Raw genomic sequence first — 18,060 nt, forward strand, 5'->3', positions numbered from 1 at the left:
ACCCTGCATGACTGTTACCAGTGTGTTCTGCTCTCTGGGGCACCCAGATGAACCCATTACCAGGGGGTGGGCACTCTGACGGCACTGTAACTCCAAAGTTTGGTGACTTCTCAGAAAAATCATTCTTCCTCCATAGAGGTCTCACAAGGAACATATTGGGGCAATGGTGACCCGTGGCAAGTCACAACCACTTCCTGGGAAAGCTAGACTTCTGTCACCTTCCTATTTCCAGGGCCTACCATCCTGTAATGCCTTCTGCTACGGTCTCACAATCTGTATAAGATATGTGAACAGCAGAGTCAAGGCTTTCCTTTTCTACTCTGTTCTCAATATGGTTAAGTTGGCTCTTCGTGGAGACCTGTACTTCCTCTCTCTGAAAGGTTGTTTTTGTGAACATTCATATCCTGGGAAGATAATCTGTGGCATGTGTGATTGTCAGGTTTAGGTTGCAGTAACACTGACTAAGCCAGGGTGTCAAGGTAACCAGGGAGAGAAAAGCCCCTGGAAGCCTGTTCTAGTTAAAAATGCCAGTTTCATAAAAGTAGTGTAAGCTCCACAGACTTCCCTGCTCTTTATGAAAAGGAGTACATCAAGGAAGGCAAGGATATATTTTCTGTACCTTGCATTTCCCTGGTGTCTGCTGACATCAGCCAAAGTGACCCTCTGGGGAATGATGACGATGACAAGAATACACACGATAATCGCAAACACTGACTGAATGCCCACTGCATGGCAGGACGTGCACCCCTCTGAACTCTACCATCATTAACTTGCCCCTGACAACAATCCCAGGAAACTGATATTTTTATTCTCAATCTACAGATGAGGAAACTGAGGCACAGAGCTGTTACATTACTTTCCCAAGGCCACAGTTACCCAGTCTGACGTAGACGTCACTCTTATAAATGCTACACTTTACATGTTACCCTGCATTTCATGATGACCAACAGACTGTGCTGCCTGAATTCGGGGAAGCATGGGGCCTTGAGTCACTTGTAGGTCATGTCACTTTGCCTTTCTCCTCTCCCTTGGGCTCTTTCAGGTGTCTGGGATGGGGGATAAGGAAATGCAAGACTGAACTGGCTGGCAGTTCAGAAACGAGGGATGATTTTAACTGCACTGGTTTGAGGTCTGATAAAATATCTTCAGGTTGACACTCTCAAAATTGTCCTCTGAACTCTTGCCCCAGAAGACCTAGGTTGCTAGAGCTGGAAGGGGTCTGATGGGTCATCTTATTCCATAGTCTTCCATAGGAATGCCTGGGAGAGTCATCAATGAGACTTTCAAGAAGGTGACACCCAGGCCTCCCCATGACCAACTGAACCTTGCCCCTGGGGCGTGCTCTGAGGATGCACATCTTTTTGTAAAGCTCCATGGGTTATCCTGTTGTGCAGCCTTGATTAAGAATCACAGGACAAATGATGAATTGTTAGTTCAGGAATTGTCGGTTCAGGACACCAAGGCTCCCACTGGCTTAGAAACGAGGACTATTAATCTCTGGAATCCTGGTCTGGCGCTCCGCAGGCTATAAGTGCTGTTGGAGACTGGGACTGCAAACTGCTTACTCACCCTCTTTTGACAAATGGGTCACTTGGAGCCTCCGAGGAAATACCAACGGTGAGTGGGGGATCCCTGACTCTCTAGTTCCCGACTCAGGGTTCCCACAGGGCTATTCTTAAGAATTAGGGGAACTTGGCAGATGGGAAGCTTTACAAATTCACTAGAGCTAATGAAACTTGCAGGTTTTAGAACCATACCCTACACTCAAGACAGATTCCTTCAGGTCTTTGGGTTGGGCTTGGAGCCAGATTGGCTGGTGACCTAAGCTTATCGTATCCTTCCAAAGGACCTGGGGTGAGGGTAGGGCAGGTGGAAAGCCTTGGAGGAGATTTTGGAATTCAGGGTCTAGCACGGGTGACCCTGGTCCAGCACACAGCTGCCAAAAAGAATCTTGCTGAGCTTTGGAATGGTAAGCTTAGATGCTATTTCAACATTCACTCAAATGTCACCATTCTGCTGAACAAGCTCAAGTTACAGAAAAACCATCATAAAGCAACTGCACTTCTGCGCCTGATGTCCTTTACAGTTTATTGAGTGAGATTTAGTTTTTTTTTTTCCCTAACTCTAGATGAAAACTTGGGCTAACTCCATGACTCTTCTTGCTATTCTCAGGTAACATGGGTCCTGTCATCAATAATTTAAGTATCCAATACAATGAGAAGTCAGAACTCGGATCCCCCTGGGATGTCTGTCTTTCTCCTTCCCCAGTGTGGGCCTCCTGGGGGAGGGTGTCTGCAGAGTGGGAAGAATGCACGGTTGGCTTCTCTCTCTCTGCTCCTCATGTTTCTGCTCTGACCCCTCCCCAAATGACTAGTCAGGTTTTCCAAAGCACCCAGGGGTGGAGAATGAGGAAAGAAAGAAGTGTCTGCTGGAGAAGGAACGTGTCCCATTAACTACATCACAGTTCCTCAAACTAAAAACATGAACTTAAACCTGGTGGCCATTTCTTTGGGTTATTTGAAGACACCCCATCACTTCCCTGATCACGGGACATCCTGCCCAGGTTCCCTTAATGTGGACCACATCCTCCCCTCTTAGTCCTGATTACTCTCTTCGCCCCAGGCTTTCTAGTTATTCTTCTAGCTTCTCTATTGGGACCTGAAAGCAGCTTTTCCAAACAGGATCTAAAATGACCCCACACCAACTGTCTTTCTCTTGCTGGCTCCCTGGAGACATTCAGCACGCTCTGCCCTCCCAACCTCCAGAGTCCCCATCTGCAGCCCTCCAACTCTCTTGGCCCGGTCACTCCCATCAGCCCCGCCTCCCCGCCCCTGCCACACCCACCCATCAGGAACCCACCAGGCATCTGTGCCCCCTAGATGGCACTGCTGCCCCAGGACCACTCAGAGACACAAGTCTAAGGCACACTTCCTAGGCTGTCACTCAGTTCAGTCGCTCAGTCGTGTCCAGCTCTTTACGACCCCATGGATTACAGCACGCCAGGCCTCCCTGTCCATCACCAACTCCCAGAGCTTACTCAAACTCGTGTCCATCGCGTCGGTGATGCCATCCAACCATCTCATCCTCTGTCGTCCCCTTCTCCTCCCTCCTTCAATCTTTCCCAGCATCAGGGTCTTTTCCAACGAGTCAGTTCTTCGCATCAGGCTGAGTGGTCATTTTGGTCCAGTCGTGAAGAGAGGATTTCTCACATCCTTTGTGGAGGGTGCTCACTGCTCACTACATTCTGCCTCCAATCCCTCCCCCAACCCTGGTGTGCCTGGGAGTGAAGGGTCGAGAGTTGTGCAGCACTCCCTTTGGGATATGGGTCCTCCTGTCTCTTGGTGTCATGGGCTGGTATTCACTTTAGCATCTGTTGTATAGACACATGGGCACGTGCACACACAGCCCTCAGGGGGGCCTGCTGCAAGCCAGGCTTCACACCAGGTATGAGGGACACAGAGATGGACAACACGAGCCCTTCCCTAAGGAGCTTAGAGTCTAGCTGGAGAGGAGAGGGGAGCAGAGATCAGGAGAGCAAAGTGTGGTTGGGGCAGCGTTTGCCCAGGTGTGAAGACGTCTGCTCGGCGCGCCCTGGAAGATGGTCACGACTGCCACAAGCTTGGGCTTCAGAGTCTGGGACCAGCACTTTCTCTTGCTGACTCAGGCCACAGCTTGGAGGAGATGTACCCACCTTTCACCTCCTGTGTGAAACATCACCCTCTCCATCACCAACTCCCGGAGTTTACCCAAACTCACGTTCATTGAGTCGGTGATGCCATCCAAACATCTCATCCGCTGTCGTTCCCTTCTCCTCCTGCCTTCAATCTTTCCCAGCATCAGGGTCTTTTCTAATCAGTCAGTTCTTCGCATCAGGTAGCCAAAGGATTGGAGTTTCAGCGTCAACATCAGTCCTTCCAATGAATGTTCAGGACTGATTTCCTTTAGGATGGACTGGTTGGATCTCCTTGCAGTCCAAGGGACTCTCAAGAGTCTTCTCCAACACCACAGTTCAAAAGCATCAATTCTTCTATGCTCAGCTTTCTTTAGTCCAAATCTCACATCCATACATGACTACTGGGAAAACCATAGCCTTGACTAGATGGACCTTTGTTGGCAAACTAACATCTCTGCTTTTTAATATGCTGTCTAGGTTGGCCATAACTTTCCTTCCAAGGAGTAAGCGTCTTTTAATTTCATGGCTGCATTCACTATCTGCAGTGATTTTGAAGCCCCCAAAACACGGGTCTTAGCCAAAGTCATAGGTGATGTTTCCAAGGAGGTGAAAGGTGGCCTGTGTTTTAATGCTCAGCATGCCGGCTCCCCAGCTGTCCGCTTGTGTCTGAAGTCTTCAGGGGAGTCAGGTCATTAAAAGCACAGGAGCATCTCTCAGCCCCTGTGGTTTTCCAGTCTGACTGCAAGGAGCAGGTGGAGGGAGCTGCCTGGGTGTTGAGACGGGGTAGATAACTGAGAAGGGGGAGCTCTTTGCCTGACTGGCGACCTCCTCACCCTCCCGCCCTGCACCCACAGCGACATCTGTGTCTTGTTTTTTTTAATTAAATTAATTTCTTTTTGGCTGTGCTGTGTTGTCGCCGCTGCCCGGGCACTTCTCTAGTTGTGGCGAGCAGGGCGCAGTCTCGAGCTGTGCACGGGCTTCTCAGCGCGCTGGTTTCTCCTATCGCAGAGCACAAGCTCTGAGGCTTGCGGCTTCAGTGGCTGTGGTTCCGGGGCTTCCTGTGGGGCCTGTGGTTCGAGCACGGGCTCGGTAGTTGTGGTGTACGGGCCTAGTCGCTCCGAGGCATGTGGGATCCTCCCAGATTGGGGTTCGAACCCGTGTCTCCTGCATTGGCAGGCGGTTTTTTTTTTAACCACTGAGTCACCAGGGAAGCCCCTGTATCTGGTTTTGGTCAAGCCTCAGCTCTCTCACAGTGAGGCTGCCTGGCTCAAAAATCACACACAACCCTAAGCACTGGGGACTTGGTGAAGGGGCAACTGAGGAGAAAATGCGGTCTTTTCAACAAGTGATGGGAGCCGGCCAGGAGGTCTATTCAAGGGACCTCTCAGCCCCGCTCCTGCCACAGCGCAGCAGTCTGGGGCAAGGCTTTGTAAACCTGTGGGCTCCGTCTGGGTGCATGGAGCTCGGTCCAGACTCTGAATGGCCTGAGGGTTCAGACCTGGCCAGGACGGTCAGCAGCTGGTGGAGAACCTTGGAATGCCTTTCGGGAAACCGGTGCCCTGGGGGAGGGGAGAAGAAGAGCCTGCAAGGCTGGACACAGCAGCTCTCTGGCACAGACCTGGGGCACAGGTGCAGTGAACAGTCTTAAACCAAAAGCAAAATCTTTTGGGGATTACTGTCATTAAATCATTCTTTACTCTGTACTTCTGAAGGGAGACGAGTTTTGTCTGCATGTGCATATGGCATGTGGAGAATCAAAAGGCTCTTTGTTAACACAGGTCTTCAGTTCAGTTCAGTTCAGTTCAGTTGCTCAGTCGTGTCTGACTCTTTGCCACCCCATGGACTGCAGCACGCCAGGCCTCCCTGTCCATCACCAACTCCCGGAGTTTACCCAAACTCATGTTCATTGAGTCGGTGATACCATCCAAACATCTCATCCTCTGTCGTCCCCTTCTCCTCCTGCCTTCAATCTTTCCCAGCATCAGGATCTTTTCAAATCAGTCAGTTCTTCGCATCAGGTAGCCAAAGGATTGGAGTTTCAGCGTCAACATCAGTCCTTCCAATGAATATTCAGGACTGATTTCCTTTAGGATGGACTGGTTGGATCTCCTTGCAGTCCAAGGGACTCTCAAGAGTCTTCTCCAACACCACAGTTCAAAAGCATCAATTCTTTGGTGCTCTGCTTTCTTTAGTCCAACTCTCACATCCATACATGACTACTGGGAAAACCACAGCTTTGACTAGATGGACCTTTGTTGGCAAAGTAACGTCTCTGCTTTTTAATAAGCTGTCTAGGTTGGCCATAACTTTCCTTCCAAGGAGTAAGCGTCTTTTAATTTCATGGCTGCATTCACTATCTGCAGTGATTTTGAAGCCCAAAAAACACAGGTCTTAGCCAAAGTCATAGGTGATGTTTCCAAGGAATGTTCCAGAACACCATGGAGTATTAATATTTATTGTGGAACTGAAAGATACACTCCCACCTTCATGCAAGTGTGCTAAGTTGCTTCACTCGTGTTGGGCTCTGTGTGATGGTGTGGACTGTAGCCCGCCAGGCTCCTCTGTCCATGGGATTCTCCAGGCAAGAATACTCATGGGTTGCCATGCTCTCCTCCAGGGGATCTTCCCAACCCAGGGATCAAATCTGCCTCTACTGCACTGGCAGATTTTTTTTTTTTTTTTAACCACTGAATGGCCTGAGAAGCTCAGACTTGGTCGGGGCTCTACATTCAGAAGCTGTGAGTGTTCAGCCTGCCCCGAGGAAATGGAGCTAAGGAGGTGATGCTTTTGCATAGGGGCAGAGTGATGATGTTTGTTTTACTGTCCACTCTGGTCCAACCTTGAAAAGCTGTAGGGTAGCCGCCTCTCTGGACAGATTTGGATAAATTCCAGGAGGCAATGGTTCTCAAGTTTTGTGTTAAGTTTGGGATATTTGCTTGAAAGGTAACTAAGATTGAGTGTTTACTGCATGCCAGACACAGCTCTAAAAGTTTTGCATCAATTACTGCTTTGGAAATTAGTTATAGCCTCTGTGAGGATGGAGCCTGAGTCCAGCAGCTAAGAAGGGCCAGGCCTGGGACAAGAGCTTTGCTGTCAGTGGCCAAGTGGGACCCTGCAGGAGAGGAAAGTGGCCCTGGGGCCGGGGAAGGGCATGTATAGCTGGCACCCTGGGCGATCCTTCATTTGGGGAAGCCCTGCTCTTGGGTTAGGGACTTCTCTGGTCCCAGCATTGGCTATGCTCTGCCTTGCCCAGTTTGGGTCTGGAACCCCCCAGAATGGTCCTGTTCCAGAGTCTGCATGTTCAACAAGCGTCAGCACTTCCCCTCAGGGAAGCTTGGGGGCGGGGTCACAGTGGGGAAGGGGCGAGAGCTCTATCACACACAGGGGGCATCTATTTGGCCTTGACACCAAGGACAGGCCAGAAGCCTGGACCATATCCACACTGTTAAACAGCACAGACCCCATCCCTGTTTAGCTGCAGCAGGTCCGACAACCTCAGCCTGCCTGGCCCAGGATCACAAGCTTACGATGAGACATCCCCTGGGTCAGGGAAGTGGGCTGTTCTGCCCAGGGATGAAGTCAATTGAGGACCAGGAAGAGTCATCTGTCTTCCAACGGAAGTCAGGCAGCCAGCCCATCCGTAGGGAAGTCAGAGGACAGGGCAGGAGTTTGCTATGCACTCTAAGGAATCTCTTTATAATAACCGTGTTACTGGGTTGGCCACAAAGTTCATTCTGGTTTTTCTATAACACAGGGGAAAACCCAGAAAACAAAACCCTCCCTTATGAGGTTCATGATTATTGTTGTTGTTCAGTCAGTAAGTCATGTCCAACTCTTTGCGACCTCATGGATTGTAGCCTGCCAGGCTTCCCTGTCCTTCACCATCTCGCAGAGTTTGCTTAAATTCATGTCCAATGAGTCAGTGATGCCATCCAACCATCTCATCTTCTGTCTCCTCCTTCTCCTCTTGCCCTCAATCTTTCCCAGCATCAGGGTCTTTTCCAATGACCTTTTCTTGGAAAAGAGATTCACGATGGGAGCTCTCAAATCCTTTAGGCAGGGAGCTAGAGGCTCTCCTTCTCCTTTAGCCTCATTCTGCGTGCTCTCTTCTGCATTCAGGATTCTCCACGAGTATTGTAGCAAAAGAACCTCCTTCATTACCTATCTGATCTTTAGCCTGACAGGCTTCCCTGTAATTTTTTTTGGCCTCATTGCATTTGGGATCTTAGTCCCCTGATCAGGGATTGAACCCATGCCGCTGGGAGTGGAAACACGGAGTGTTAATCACTGGATGGCCAGGGAATTTTTTAGTCCCCAACAGTTACAGTGGCTGCTTGAGTAGCTTCCCACCCCCGCTCCCCCCGCCCAATATTTACCTAACCAACAAAAACTGGCAATAAAATGTGGAAAGTCACAGCCCAGGGGTGTTCTGTGTTGTCTAATGAAGTACAGAGACTTTTGCAGCCCCAGATGCACAGTTGGTAAAAAATTCACCTGCCAATGCAGCAGATGAAAGAGACGCAGTTTTAATCCCTGGGTCAGGCAGATCCCCTGGAGAAGGGCACGGTAACCCACTCCAGTATTCTTGCTTGGAGAGTCCCACGGACAGAGGAGCCCGACAGGTTATAGTCCATAGGGTCGCACAGTGTTGGACATGACTGAGCACACACCTTTTGCAGCCCAGGGCTATGCAGAATGAAATCACTTCAAGGACAGTCTCATTGGCCTCATGCCCCCGATTTAAGATTCAACGTGTGTAGCTCTAGCCTCTTGGAGCAAAGTCAGGTCGGCAGCTAGACAGAGCAAATTGAATGATGCCTAGGAGAGCAGGGGTTCCTAAGCAAAAACTAGAGACTCCTAACATGTGGTGAGGGAACTCGGAGTTTTCTGTGGCAATGAGAGTTTGTAAAACTTTGACACTGAGCTCCTGTTTGTTTTCCTACAGGGCTGCACCTGGCCTGGGTCAGGAGTATGTTCCCTGGATGAAGGAATAAGCTGGGTGCTTGGTGAATGGGTGCAGACTGTCTGCAGGGAAAATCATTTCACTGCCTAGGTCAGGTTCATGTGCACACAGGCAGAATGTGGACATGAACGGGGCCACCCTCACCCCCCCAGGAATTCACCTTCTTGATATGACAAACTAGGCAACGAAGTCCAGAGCTGGTCTCATTGAAGTATGCTGATTCCTACTTGGTCCTGGAAAAGTTCCCAAATTGCGTTCGCAGCGAGATGGCACCTGGTCCAAGGTTCAAGCCCACTCTGCAGCCTTCCCCATGGAGCCCATGGGGGTGGTGAAGGCTGTAGATGACTCTGTGTGTGTTCTTAAATTATTAAAATAGTGCCATGATGAGGTAACTTTGGAGAAAATGTCATCCCCATCTTGGGAGCACCAAGACACACTAGGGACAGAAGGGTCACTGGCCTGGCACACAGTAGTAGCTGTTGTTCAGTCACTCAGTCATGTCTGACCCTTTGCAAGCCCATGGACTGTGGCCCGCCAGGCCCAGCACCGGCCTGACCACAGGGCAGGGGTAACCTTAGGTACCTGCTGAATTTACAGACAGAACCGACAGCGAGACATATAGACAAAGCTCTTATATTGCTAAGAAAACAGATGCTTTCTCCTTAATAGATACAATGATTTCATTATCTGTGACCCACAAGCAAATGAGTTGCCGAATAACCTACTGAACGCAGAAAACATCGGGAGGAGAAATAGGGAAGTGAATGGGGCCCCTGGACTGGCTGACCACGCCCAGCACACTTCCAGACAGACTAGAGTGATAAGGTCTGGTCCCTCCCCTGCCATGAGGCAAGTTCGTCTCAACGTCAACTTTAATTATTGACAAATAGTTGTTTTTTTTTTTTTAATAGAAAAATACTGTTCCAAGCCTTCTCACTCTGTGGCTCTGTACATCAGTGTCATCAAGGTTCAGCTTCTCTATTAACAAGTTCATCCATCCATAGGTTTCTTTTTTTTTTTTTTTTCATCCATAGGTTTCTTGATCCCTCATTCCCTTCCAACCCTCAGTGAACATTTCCTAGGAACGCGCGTGGTATCTTATACATCTGAGCCCTGCCTCTCCTCGTCAGCCCCTCCTCTCCCCTCCATGGCCCCACCTCTCCCCACCAGCCCCGCCTCTTCCCTCCATAGCCCCGCCTCTCCTCTCTATGGCCCCGCCTATCCTCTCCATGGCCCCGCCTCTCATCAGCCCCGCCTCTTCCCATGGCCCCGCCTCTCCCCTTCATGGCTCCTCCTCTTCCCTTCATGGCCCCACCTCTCCTCTCCATGGCCCTTCCTCTTCCCTTCATGGCCCCACCTCTTCCCTCCATGGCCCCGCCTCTTCCCCCCATGGCCCCGCCTCTCCCCTCCATGGCCCTTCCTCTTCCCTTCATGGCCCTGCCTCTCCCCTCCATGGCCCCGCCTCTCCCCACCAGCCCCGCCTCTCCCCTCCATGGCCCCGCCTCTCCTCTCCATGGCCCCACCTCTTCCCTCCATGGCCCCTCCTCTTCCCTCCATGGCCCCGCCTCTTCCCTCCATGGCCCCTCCTCTTCCTTCCATGGCCCCGCCTCTCCTCTCCATGGCCCCGCCTATCCTCTCCATGGCCCCGCCTATCCTCACCAGCCCCGCCTCTTCCCACCAGCCCCGCCTCTCCCCTCCATAGCCCCGCCTCTCCTCTCCATGGCCCCGCCTCTCCTCATCAGCCCCGCCTCTTCCCATGGCCCCGCCTCTCCCCTCCATGGCTCCTCCTCTTCCCTTCATGGCCCCGCCTCTCCCCTCCATGGCTTCTCCTCTCCCCTTCATGGCCCCACCTCTCCTCTCCATGGCCCCGCCTATCCTCCCCATGGCCCCGCCTCTCCCCTCCATGGCCCCTCCTCTTCCTTCCATGGCCCCGCCTCTCCTCTCCATGGCCCTGCCTCTCCTCACCAGCCCCGCCTCTTCCCACCAGCCCCGCCTCTCTGACCTCATTCTTCAGGCTCCGCGCCAGGAAGTGCTCAGCCACGTGCGCAGGAAGCACGTTCTCCAGCAGCACTCGGTTCAAGTTCTCCATGGTTTCTATCTCCTCCCGCTCTTTTTTGAACTTGTTCTTCCATAAGAAGTCTAACCTACAGTAATATTCATTCTGTTACAAGAGGACACAGAGGTAAAGAAACAATAGGCATCTTGTCCTGCCAGAGAGTGGAGGTTTTAAAGAGAAAATAAAAAGAATGAGACAAAATCTAAAAAAGAACGCCCCCAAACAGAATTGTCATCCTCCCTACCAAACCCTCTATTTAACCCAATTGTCTCTCATTCACCCTCTAATGCGGATATGCAAAAATGCAAATTTGAGAAGGAACCAGCCTCACGAACAGAGAAAATAGTTATCCAGGAGGCTTGAAAGAAAAAAAAAAAAGATGACATAAAAGCTTCTTACACAGTTATATTAATAAAAGGTGGCTTGAATTATTTTTTGAAATGAGGCATGATAGAATATAAATAATGAATAAATGAAAATTGGAAAATACATTAGTAGAGTGCATTTCATGATTTGCATTTAAAAAATAATAGTGTTCATTTGTGGCGGTTTGCCTTTAATCTCTGAAAATCAGTTTTCCTCTACCACAAATTATGTAATTAAGTGTTCATTGAAAAGTAAGTGTTTTTCCATTTGGGGCTGCACTGTACTGAGAGAATGACATTATATTTAGACAAAAGTTCATTTTGATAGCATTTAATTAAGATGGTGCCTGCTGGTAAAAACATACGCGTTCATGCTTATAATGTATTAAAATTCAAGGTTTTTGAAAACCAGCTGTTATTAACATTGTAGAAATAGAGAGGCTCAATTACTGTCACAGGATCTCTTTGGTTTGGCATCATTTTGTGTCTGCTCTGATGTATACAATTTCATATAATGAAATAACCTTGAATAATCTTCCTATAACAGAAGGGCCTAAATAATAGAGCATATTTCAGCACAGATACTGACAAATAAACGCCAAGAAGAACTAAATGGAGGGAGTTTGTTTTATGGGTTTGATTAGATATACCAGTGATGGCACAAAATAAAACACTCAGGCACAGATGGCAATTTAAAAAAAAATTACATTTCAAAGTATGAATGAACAATGATCATTCACTGAAATTAGGTTTGATTCAAACTATACATGATATACACAAAAATTACTCCTCTTCCTCTGGGGAGGCATTTTTAAAAAAAGATTACAAGAGATATTTTAAAAGTTTTTTACATTACTGTCACATTTCCCCACATTCTGTATTTATGGAAACCATGCTATGTATGTAGTAGAAAAGGCCTCTCACTTGGAGAATAGATTATTTACATGGATTTTTTTGAGGGGGGAGCAAATTAGTGGTGTGGCTGGTTTTAAACTAAAATGACAGAAGCAACCTATGCTGGTGGCTTTGAGAAGACATGGGTTGAAGATCAGAGAAAAATGAAACATGAGAGAAGCCAAGAAGTCAGTTTAGGCAGGCAGCAAGCCCAATTTGTGTATGTTTGAGCATCCAGGGATGCTCAACCCTCTCATACAAGGACCTTGGCTTCACTATCAGGCATCAGGTTGCCACTACCTGGTCCCATAACCTGACTGAGCCCACCTACGATGCAGACCCTTGATGGCAGGGTGCTGCCCTATAAACTCAGGTGAAATACAGGGGAGCTTTCTTTTTTCAAGAGGTCCTTGGTTGGCTTGCATTTCTATCACAAACTAGATTTCACTACAGAGAGTCGTACTGTTGCTCTTGTCTAGGACTTTGTTATTTCTTCACTAAGGTTTTTGAGATGCCTAGAGCGATACTTAGCATAATCATTTTCTTAGAAAGCACGTACATGGTGATCATTTCCAGAAAGATGGTCATAGGGCAGGGGAGCCATCAGGACAAATAATAACGAAATAAGTTGCAAAGTGTCTGTGCTATTTTTTAAAACATATTCAGAGAAGAAATAACTCTGAGGCCATGAATTCTTATGGCACTTGAAAACCTTATTTCAAACATCATATGTTTATAATACAGCTGCATTTCCTGAAGCGGATGCAGAAGCCCTGTGTCACAGACTTCACAGTGCTTGTTATCCCCGAAGACTTCGGACCTTGGTAAATCATTCACCTAATGATTCTGGACTGAAGATCAGCCTCCTGGCTCCCCATGGTGAATCTTTGGTGCTGGTTAAAGAATAAGCCTGGGGTGCTGCAAAGCATGGGGTCACAAAGAGTTGGACATGACTGAGCAACTGAACTGAAAGAATAATTGTGAACACCATTGATCTTGCAGGGAGTAGTAAGCCTTTAGGCTTCCAGACGTGCATATTATCACTGCATTTGTGACAAAAAAAGGAAACTGTTGTCAGCACTATCCTGACAACAGTAAATGAATGCCTGGTCCTAACACTGCAGACTTGTGACTATTTATCTTAAATCATTCAGAGAGGGACTGATCAGTGAGCAGCCGTGGGATTCAACATTTGTGTGGTGGCATTTCCCATGTATTTTCTCAGTGATCAATAAAAAGGTTGGGAGAATTCAATTTGATTCTAGGTAATGAAAATGTATTGCTGTAAAGCAATCTGAGTGATCATTCTAGCAGGAGAAACTGCCCGAGAAGGCAGAGCCAAGCATGTGCCAGGAACAGAGGTGTGGGCGAGGAGGGGACCCAGGTCTTCTCAGCTCTGCATCAGGACCACAGTGGAGTGCTCCAGAGACTGCGGAGGGCTGTGCTGTGGGCTCCAGGAAGACGGCAGAGGATGGATGGCGTCCCTAGGTGCTGCACTGACTGTCTCCGGCCTGGTCTCTGCCCTGACCGTGAGATTATTAATAGCGTCTTCCTGGTGAGAAATGGAAGCTGGACCCACACTCCCCAGTTGACGGTCTGACTCTCATATAACTTTACTGCTTAGAGGTGTGCATATAATTTAATTGGCCTTGCCTTTTCCTTGGTTATCTCCAGGTAAACCACTTCTCTGTTTCATGCTATCCATCAAAGAACTTAAAACAAACGTTGGTTGAGGTAGAGTTACCTGTATGGGATGCTTTTTAGTTTTGGGGTGGTTGTCCTTGTTTGCAGGCAGAGAAAGAATACTGTACCCACAGGCTCCACTGGGAGGCCAGAAGCGGGCACAGAGCCTGAGAAGGACATTTCATTTGTATTACAAAACAAAAGTTTTGAACAGGGGACCATACTTCTAGGGATAACTGTAAGTGACAGCAAGGATAGTTAATAACCACTTCAAAGAAAAAGAAGAAATACCTTCTGAAATGCAGATGAAACCCCCAGGCAAGGGACATTTTCCCAGTTAATGTCAGCTATTGAGGGAATACTTTTGTAGGCTTACAAAACCTACATATTTATTTTGAGACTTCATGGGAAATTCACTGACTCACATTTTTACCATTCACAAAGTCTGCCTCTCTGGGAAGCAATGAGAGACCTTTTCCTAATGTCTACATCCAAGCACACGCACCTTGTGCTGCCTGCTTCTCTCTTGTGATGAGATGCTGCTGCTGACGCTTCAACACTTGTTTGCATGAAAGCAACAGCATTGTGCAGGAGCAAAGTATTATTAATACAACACTTTAGAGAAGTTATAGAAGAAACACGCTTCTTACCTGTCTGCCCAGAACAAGCAGTGTGATGAAAAATATAAAGAGAGATACTGAGCCCATGGTCTTTAGGTCTTTCCAAATGCCTGGTCTATTAAGAAACAAACAGACGAGAACAATACAAGAAAACAACATACACACAGGACTGAGAATTCATGCATCAACAAATTTCAGAATCTCTAAAGCCTGTCTACATTTTACACCAATCAACCAAACACACACACACACCCATTTTAAATATATTTGCAAACCCAGATTGCATCAAGAGAAAACAAAATAATTCTTATTTTGAGAGCTCAGTAAAAGAAAAAATCTTCCAAATGAACATAGATTTCTTATTTTATACCAAGCTCTAGCAAATATAAAAGAATAACAGAATATTTGTAATATTTTCTTTTTACTTCTGGGATCAATATGGATAGTCTGATTATATGATTTGTATTTTTTTTAGTAATTATTTGCAGAAAGAGACAGTATACTAGGAATGAATAATCATAGGAGATAAAAAAATGAAGTAGGAAACTTAATTTCTATAAGCCACTCGGACTAAGGAATAATACATGCTCATACAGCTTTCTGGCAGGTGTTGATTCTTCTTCCTCCTTCCACGGGGTTTTGTATCACAAAGCTATAACACAGATGGACACCCCTAGCCCACTGTCCCATCAAGTTCCTGGCCCACTTCCCCAAGAGCTTTTACCATGCTGGCTGGAGCCCTCCATCCTTACCACAATCTTGTAGGCAATGACCACAAACACATCCTACTTGGCATGTGTGATAGTCCATTTTCTTGTGTCAACATAAAGGTTCTGTTTTCTGGGAGAATCCCTGACAAGTTCAGCAAACAAGGAGAAATCTACTTGATACCCCAGGGGAATCTTACAGAAGCTGACACAGTAAATGAGACTTGAGAAAGAAAAGTTGATAAGTATGGACATCATGTCACATAAACAGCATAGCCTGTATTTAATCAAATGTAAATATCAGGTCATCAGTTTCCACTTGTGAGTTGAACTGGCAGTGAGATTTTCCTCTTTCTCCATAGAAGATTCAAGGGCTGATGACATAAGAGAAATTGATCAAGTACCCAAGAGTGTAGGTGGGCTTTGAAGTAAGTAACCCAGGATGGAATCATGGCTCCCCTGCTCTAGTGAACTTGGCACCTGGGATAAACTCCTCCAAACTTCACCTTCCTCATCAGCCAAAGTGGGTACTGATGCCCATCATATAGGCTGTGTCTTGGTCATTAAGTCAAATACTGATTTACCTGGCACAGAGCCTGACGCACAGGAAGCACTTTATAAATGGCACTCACGATGTTTAGTATTAACTATGCAGTGATAAAGAAGGGAATGGAGCGAGGAAGCTAGAGAGAAAGATAAGAGAATGCAGGCTGGTGAATTTCATTAGCAGAATGACAGACAGATTCTGGTAGAAAAGAGGAGACAGAATCTCCAGTCTCAGTGGCTGATGGGTGTCGGACCTCAGAGAACTCTCCAGAAAGGCTATGCTTGTACTCAGGTCTCCTTCCTCCTCCTGAATCCAACTGTGGCTGGAAAAAAAATTTTGAGCTCAACAGCCATAAGAAGGTCACCAGTTTCAGTCTGGGAATGAAGTAGGCTGAGAAATGTCACTTTCTTGTCTCACTAGGACTGATTTTAAGAAATGAAGATCCAAAGTTGCTTCCCTGGTGGCTCAGACGGTCAAGAAATGAAGATCTTTTGTGAGCCCGTGGTATCTGTGTCTAATGGAACAGTTGAAGTGACTGTGGGGAGCGGATGTTTATAAACAATGCAGACCTCAGTGACTTTTAAATTCATACTCCCCGCCACCCCCCCCCCCCCACCATATTGGCTACACAGACAGGATTTTTTATTTTAGTTGCTCAGTCATGTCTGACTCTTTGCAACCCCATGGACTGTAGCCGGCCAGGCTCCTTTGTCCATTGAGTTCTCCAGGCAAGAATACTGGAGTGGGTTGCCATTCCCTTCTCCAGGGGATCTTCCTGACCCAGGGATTGACCCCGGGTCTCCTGGGTCAGATAGGTAGGTAGGCGTATTCTTTACCATCTGAGCCAGCTGGGAAGGATACTGACAGGATCCTGACCAGCTAATAAAAGTGGCGCAGGGAATTCCCTGGTGGTCCAGAGGTTAGGGCTCTGGTGCTATCACTGCTGGGGCTTGGGTTTGATCGCTGGTGGGGGAATTAAGGGCCCATAAGCCTCACAACTCGGTCAAAAAAAAAAAGTAGTACAACACAGCCAACACTGCCCAAGAAGCTGGTGTGGGCCGTTTTTAATTTTCATGTTGCTTCACGGGCACTCTACTACTTTACAATTCTAGGAGTCCGAGAAAACTGCTAGGACACTGTCCACCACTGTTTCATCTATCACCCTGTAAACCTAAACCGAGAGTAAAATGTTAACTCTGAGGTCAGGATCTTACAGCAGCTTCATCAATGCAACCAACCGGAGCTTAGGTCCCCAGGGAATCCCCAGATAAGGGAACAGATTCCCCACCCATACAGAGCCATCTCTGATCCTTCTCACTGATGGAGAGGCAGTAAGACCCTCTTTATGCAGCTTGGGGCTGGCTGGGTTTTCAGATAATCACGCAGAGAATACATGCAAGCAATCTAGAGGGAAAAATCCTTTAACGGGACTCCTCACACTAACGCATGTAAACATTGGTTTAGGAGTAGAAATGACATTCTCTACATATCTCCCAGATCCTGAGCCTTAGTGAGGAATTATGGCAGGTGGCAGTGTGGACTTGGAGAAAACCACACAAGGGAAGACTCATTGCTGGACTGGGCAGTGCATTGGAAAGTGCAGAACTCAGTGGACCTCTGAAATAATGGTGTGCAACACAGCCTATGAGACAGACTTGGGTACCGATACACAGATGCTTTGTTTCTTTCTGATGTTCTTGGTCAACTAGAAAGAACTGTAACCTGCTGTCTTGGATTTCATTTAGATTTCTCAAAAATTTCTTTGATTCATCCAGCCCCAAAGAACTGCCGACTCTGATCAGAGCCCATCTCTCCCACGTGGGCCATTCACAGGACAGGGCTGTTGGGCTCCTGAGGTTTGAAGGAAGAATTTTTCCATCTACAGGTCCATTCCTGGGTTCCTTGCTCTTACTGTATGCAGGGTAGACTGGGAGGAAGAGGAGTAGGCAGCATGCGGGGGACATCAGCACAGACAGAATAAGATTCCGGGTTGTCTTCTGGCAATGTCTAGTTGACTGGGTCGGTCATCTCCGTTTCTTGTGGCTGCTGAAACCATGTCACACGTTGGATGGCTTAAAACAGCAGAAACGAGTCACCTCATAGTTCTGAAGGCTAGACATTCAAAATCAGGGTGCCGGCAGGGCTGCCCTCCCTCTGAAACCTGCAGAGAAACCCATCCTGGTCTGTCCTGGCTTCAGTGCTTGGTTGGGCACTGTTTCACTCCACTGACTGTCTTCATTATCACGTGGTTCTCCCCACCCCACCCTGTGTCTGTCTCCATATAGCTGTCTTCTTTTTTTTTTTCAATCCACATTATTTAAAAAAATTATTATTTTTGGCCGTGCTGGGTCTTTGTTGCTGTGTGTGGGCTCTTTCTCTAGTTGCGACGTATGGGCTTCTCATTGCAGTGGCTTCTCCCGCTGTGAAGCAAGGGCTCTAGGGTGTGTGGGCTGCAGCAGTTGGGGCTCCTGAGATCTAGAGCACACACTCAGGAGTTGTGATGCGTGGGCTCGGCTGCTCCATGGGTGTGGGATCTTCCCAGATCAGGGATC

At 47.7% G+C, this 18,060-nt stretch overlaps 1 protein-coding gene across 3 annotated transcripts in view; it reads right to left on the reverse strand.

Moving 5' to 3' along the window:
• ADCY2 (adenylate cyclase 2) overlaps positions 1 to 18,060 on the reverse strand; it is a 442,181-nt gene that overhangs the window by 23,728 nt on the left and 400,393 nt on the right. For all 3 annotated transcript variants that reach the window (XM_043887179.1, XM_043887178.1, XM_043887177.1), the window contains exons 19-20: positions 14,285 to 14,369; positions 10,639 to 10,797 (exon numbers count right to left, since the gene is read on the reverse strand). In XM_043887179.1, the coding sequence (XP_043743114.1) occupies positions 10,639 to 10,797; positions 14,285 to 14,369 (244 nt within the window). The remainder of the gene's footprint in view (positions 1 to 10,638; positions 10,798 to 14,284; positions 14,370 to 18,060) is intronic.

Source organism: Cervus elaphus, chromosome 25, assembly GCF_910594005.1.
Source record: "Cervus elaphus chromosome 25, mCerEla1.1, whole genome shotgun sequence".
NCBI classification, from domain to species: Eukaryota; Metazoa; Chordata; class Mammalia; order Artiodactyla; family Cervidae; genus Cervus; species Cervus elaphus.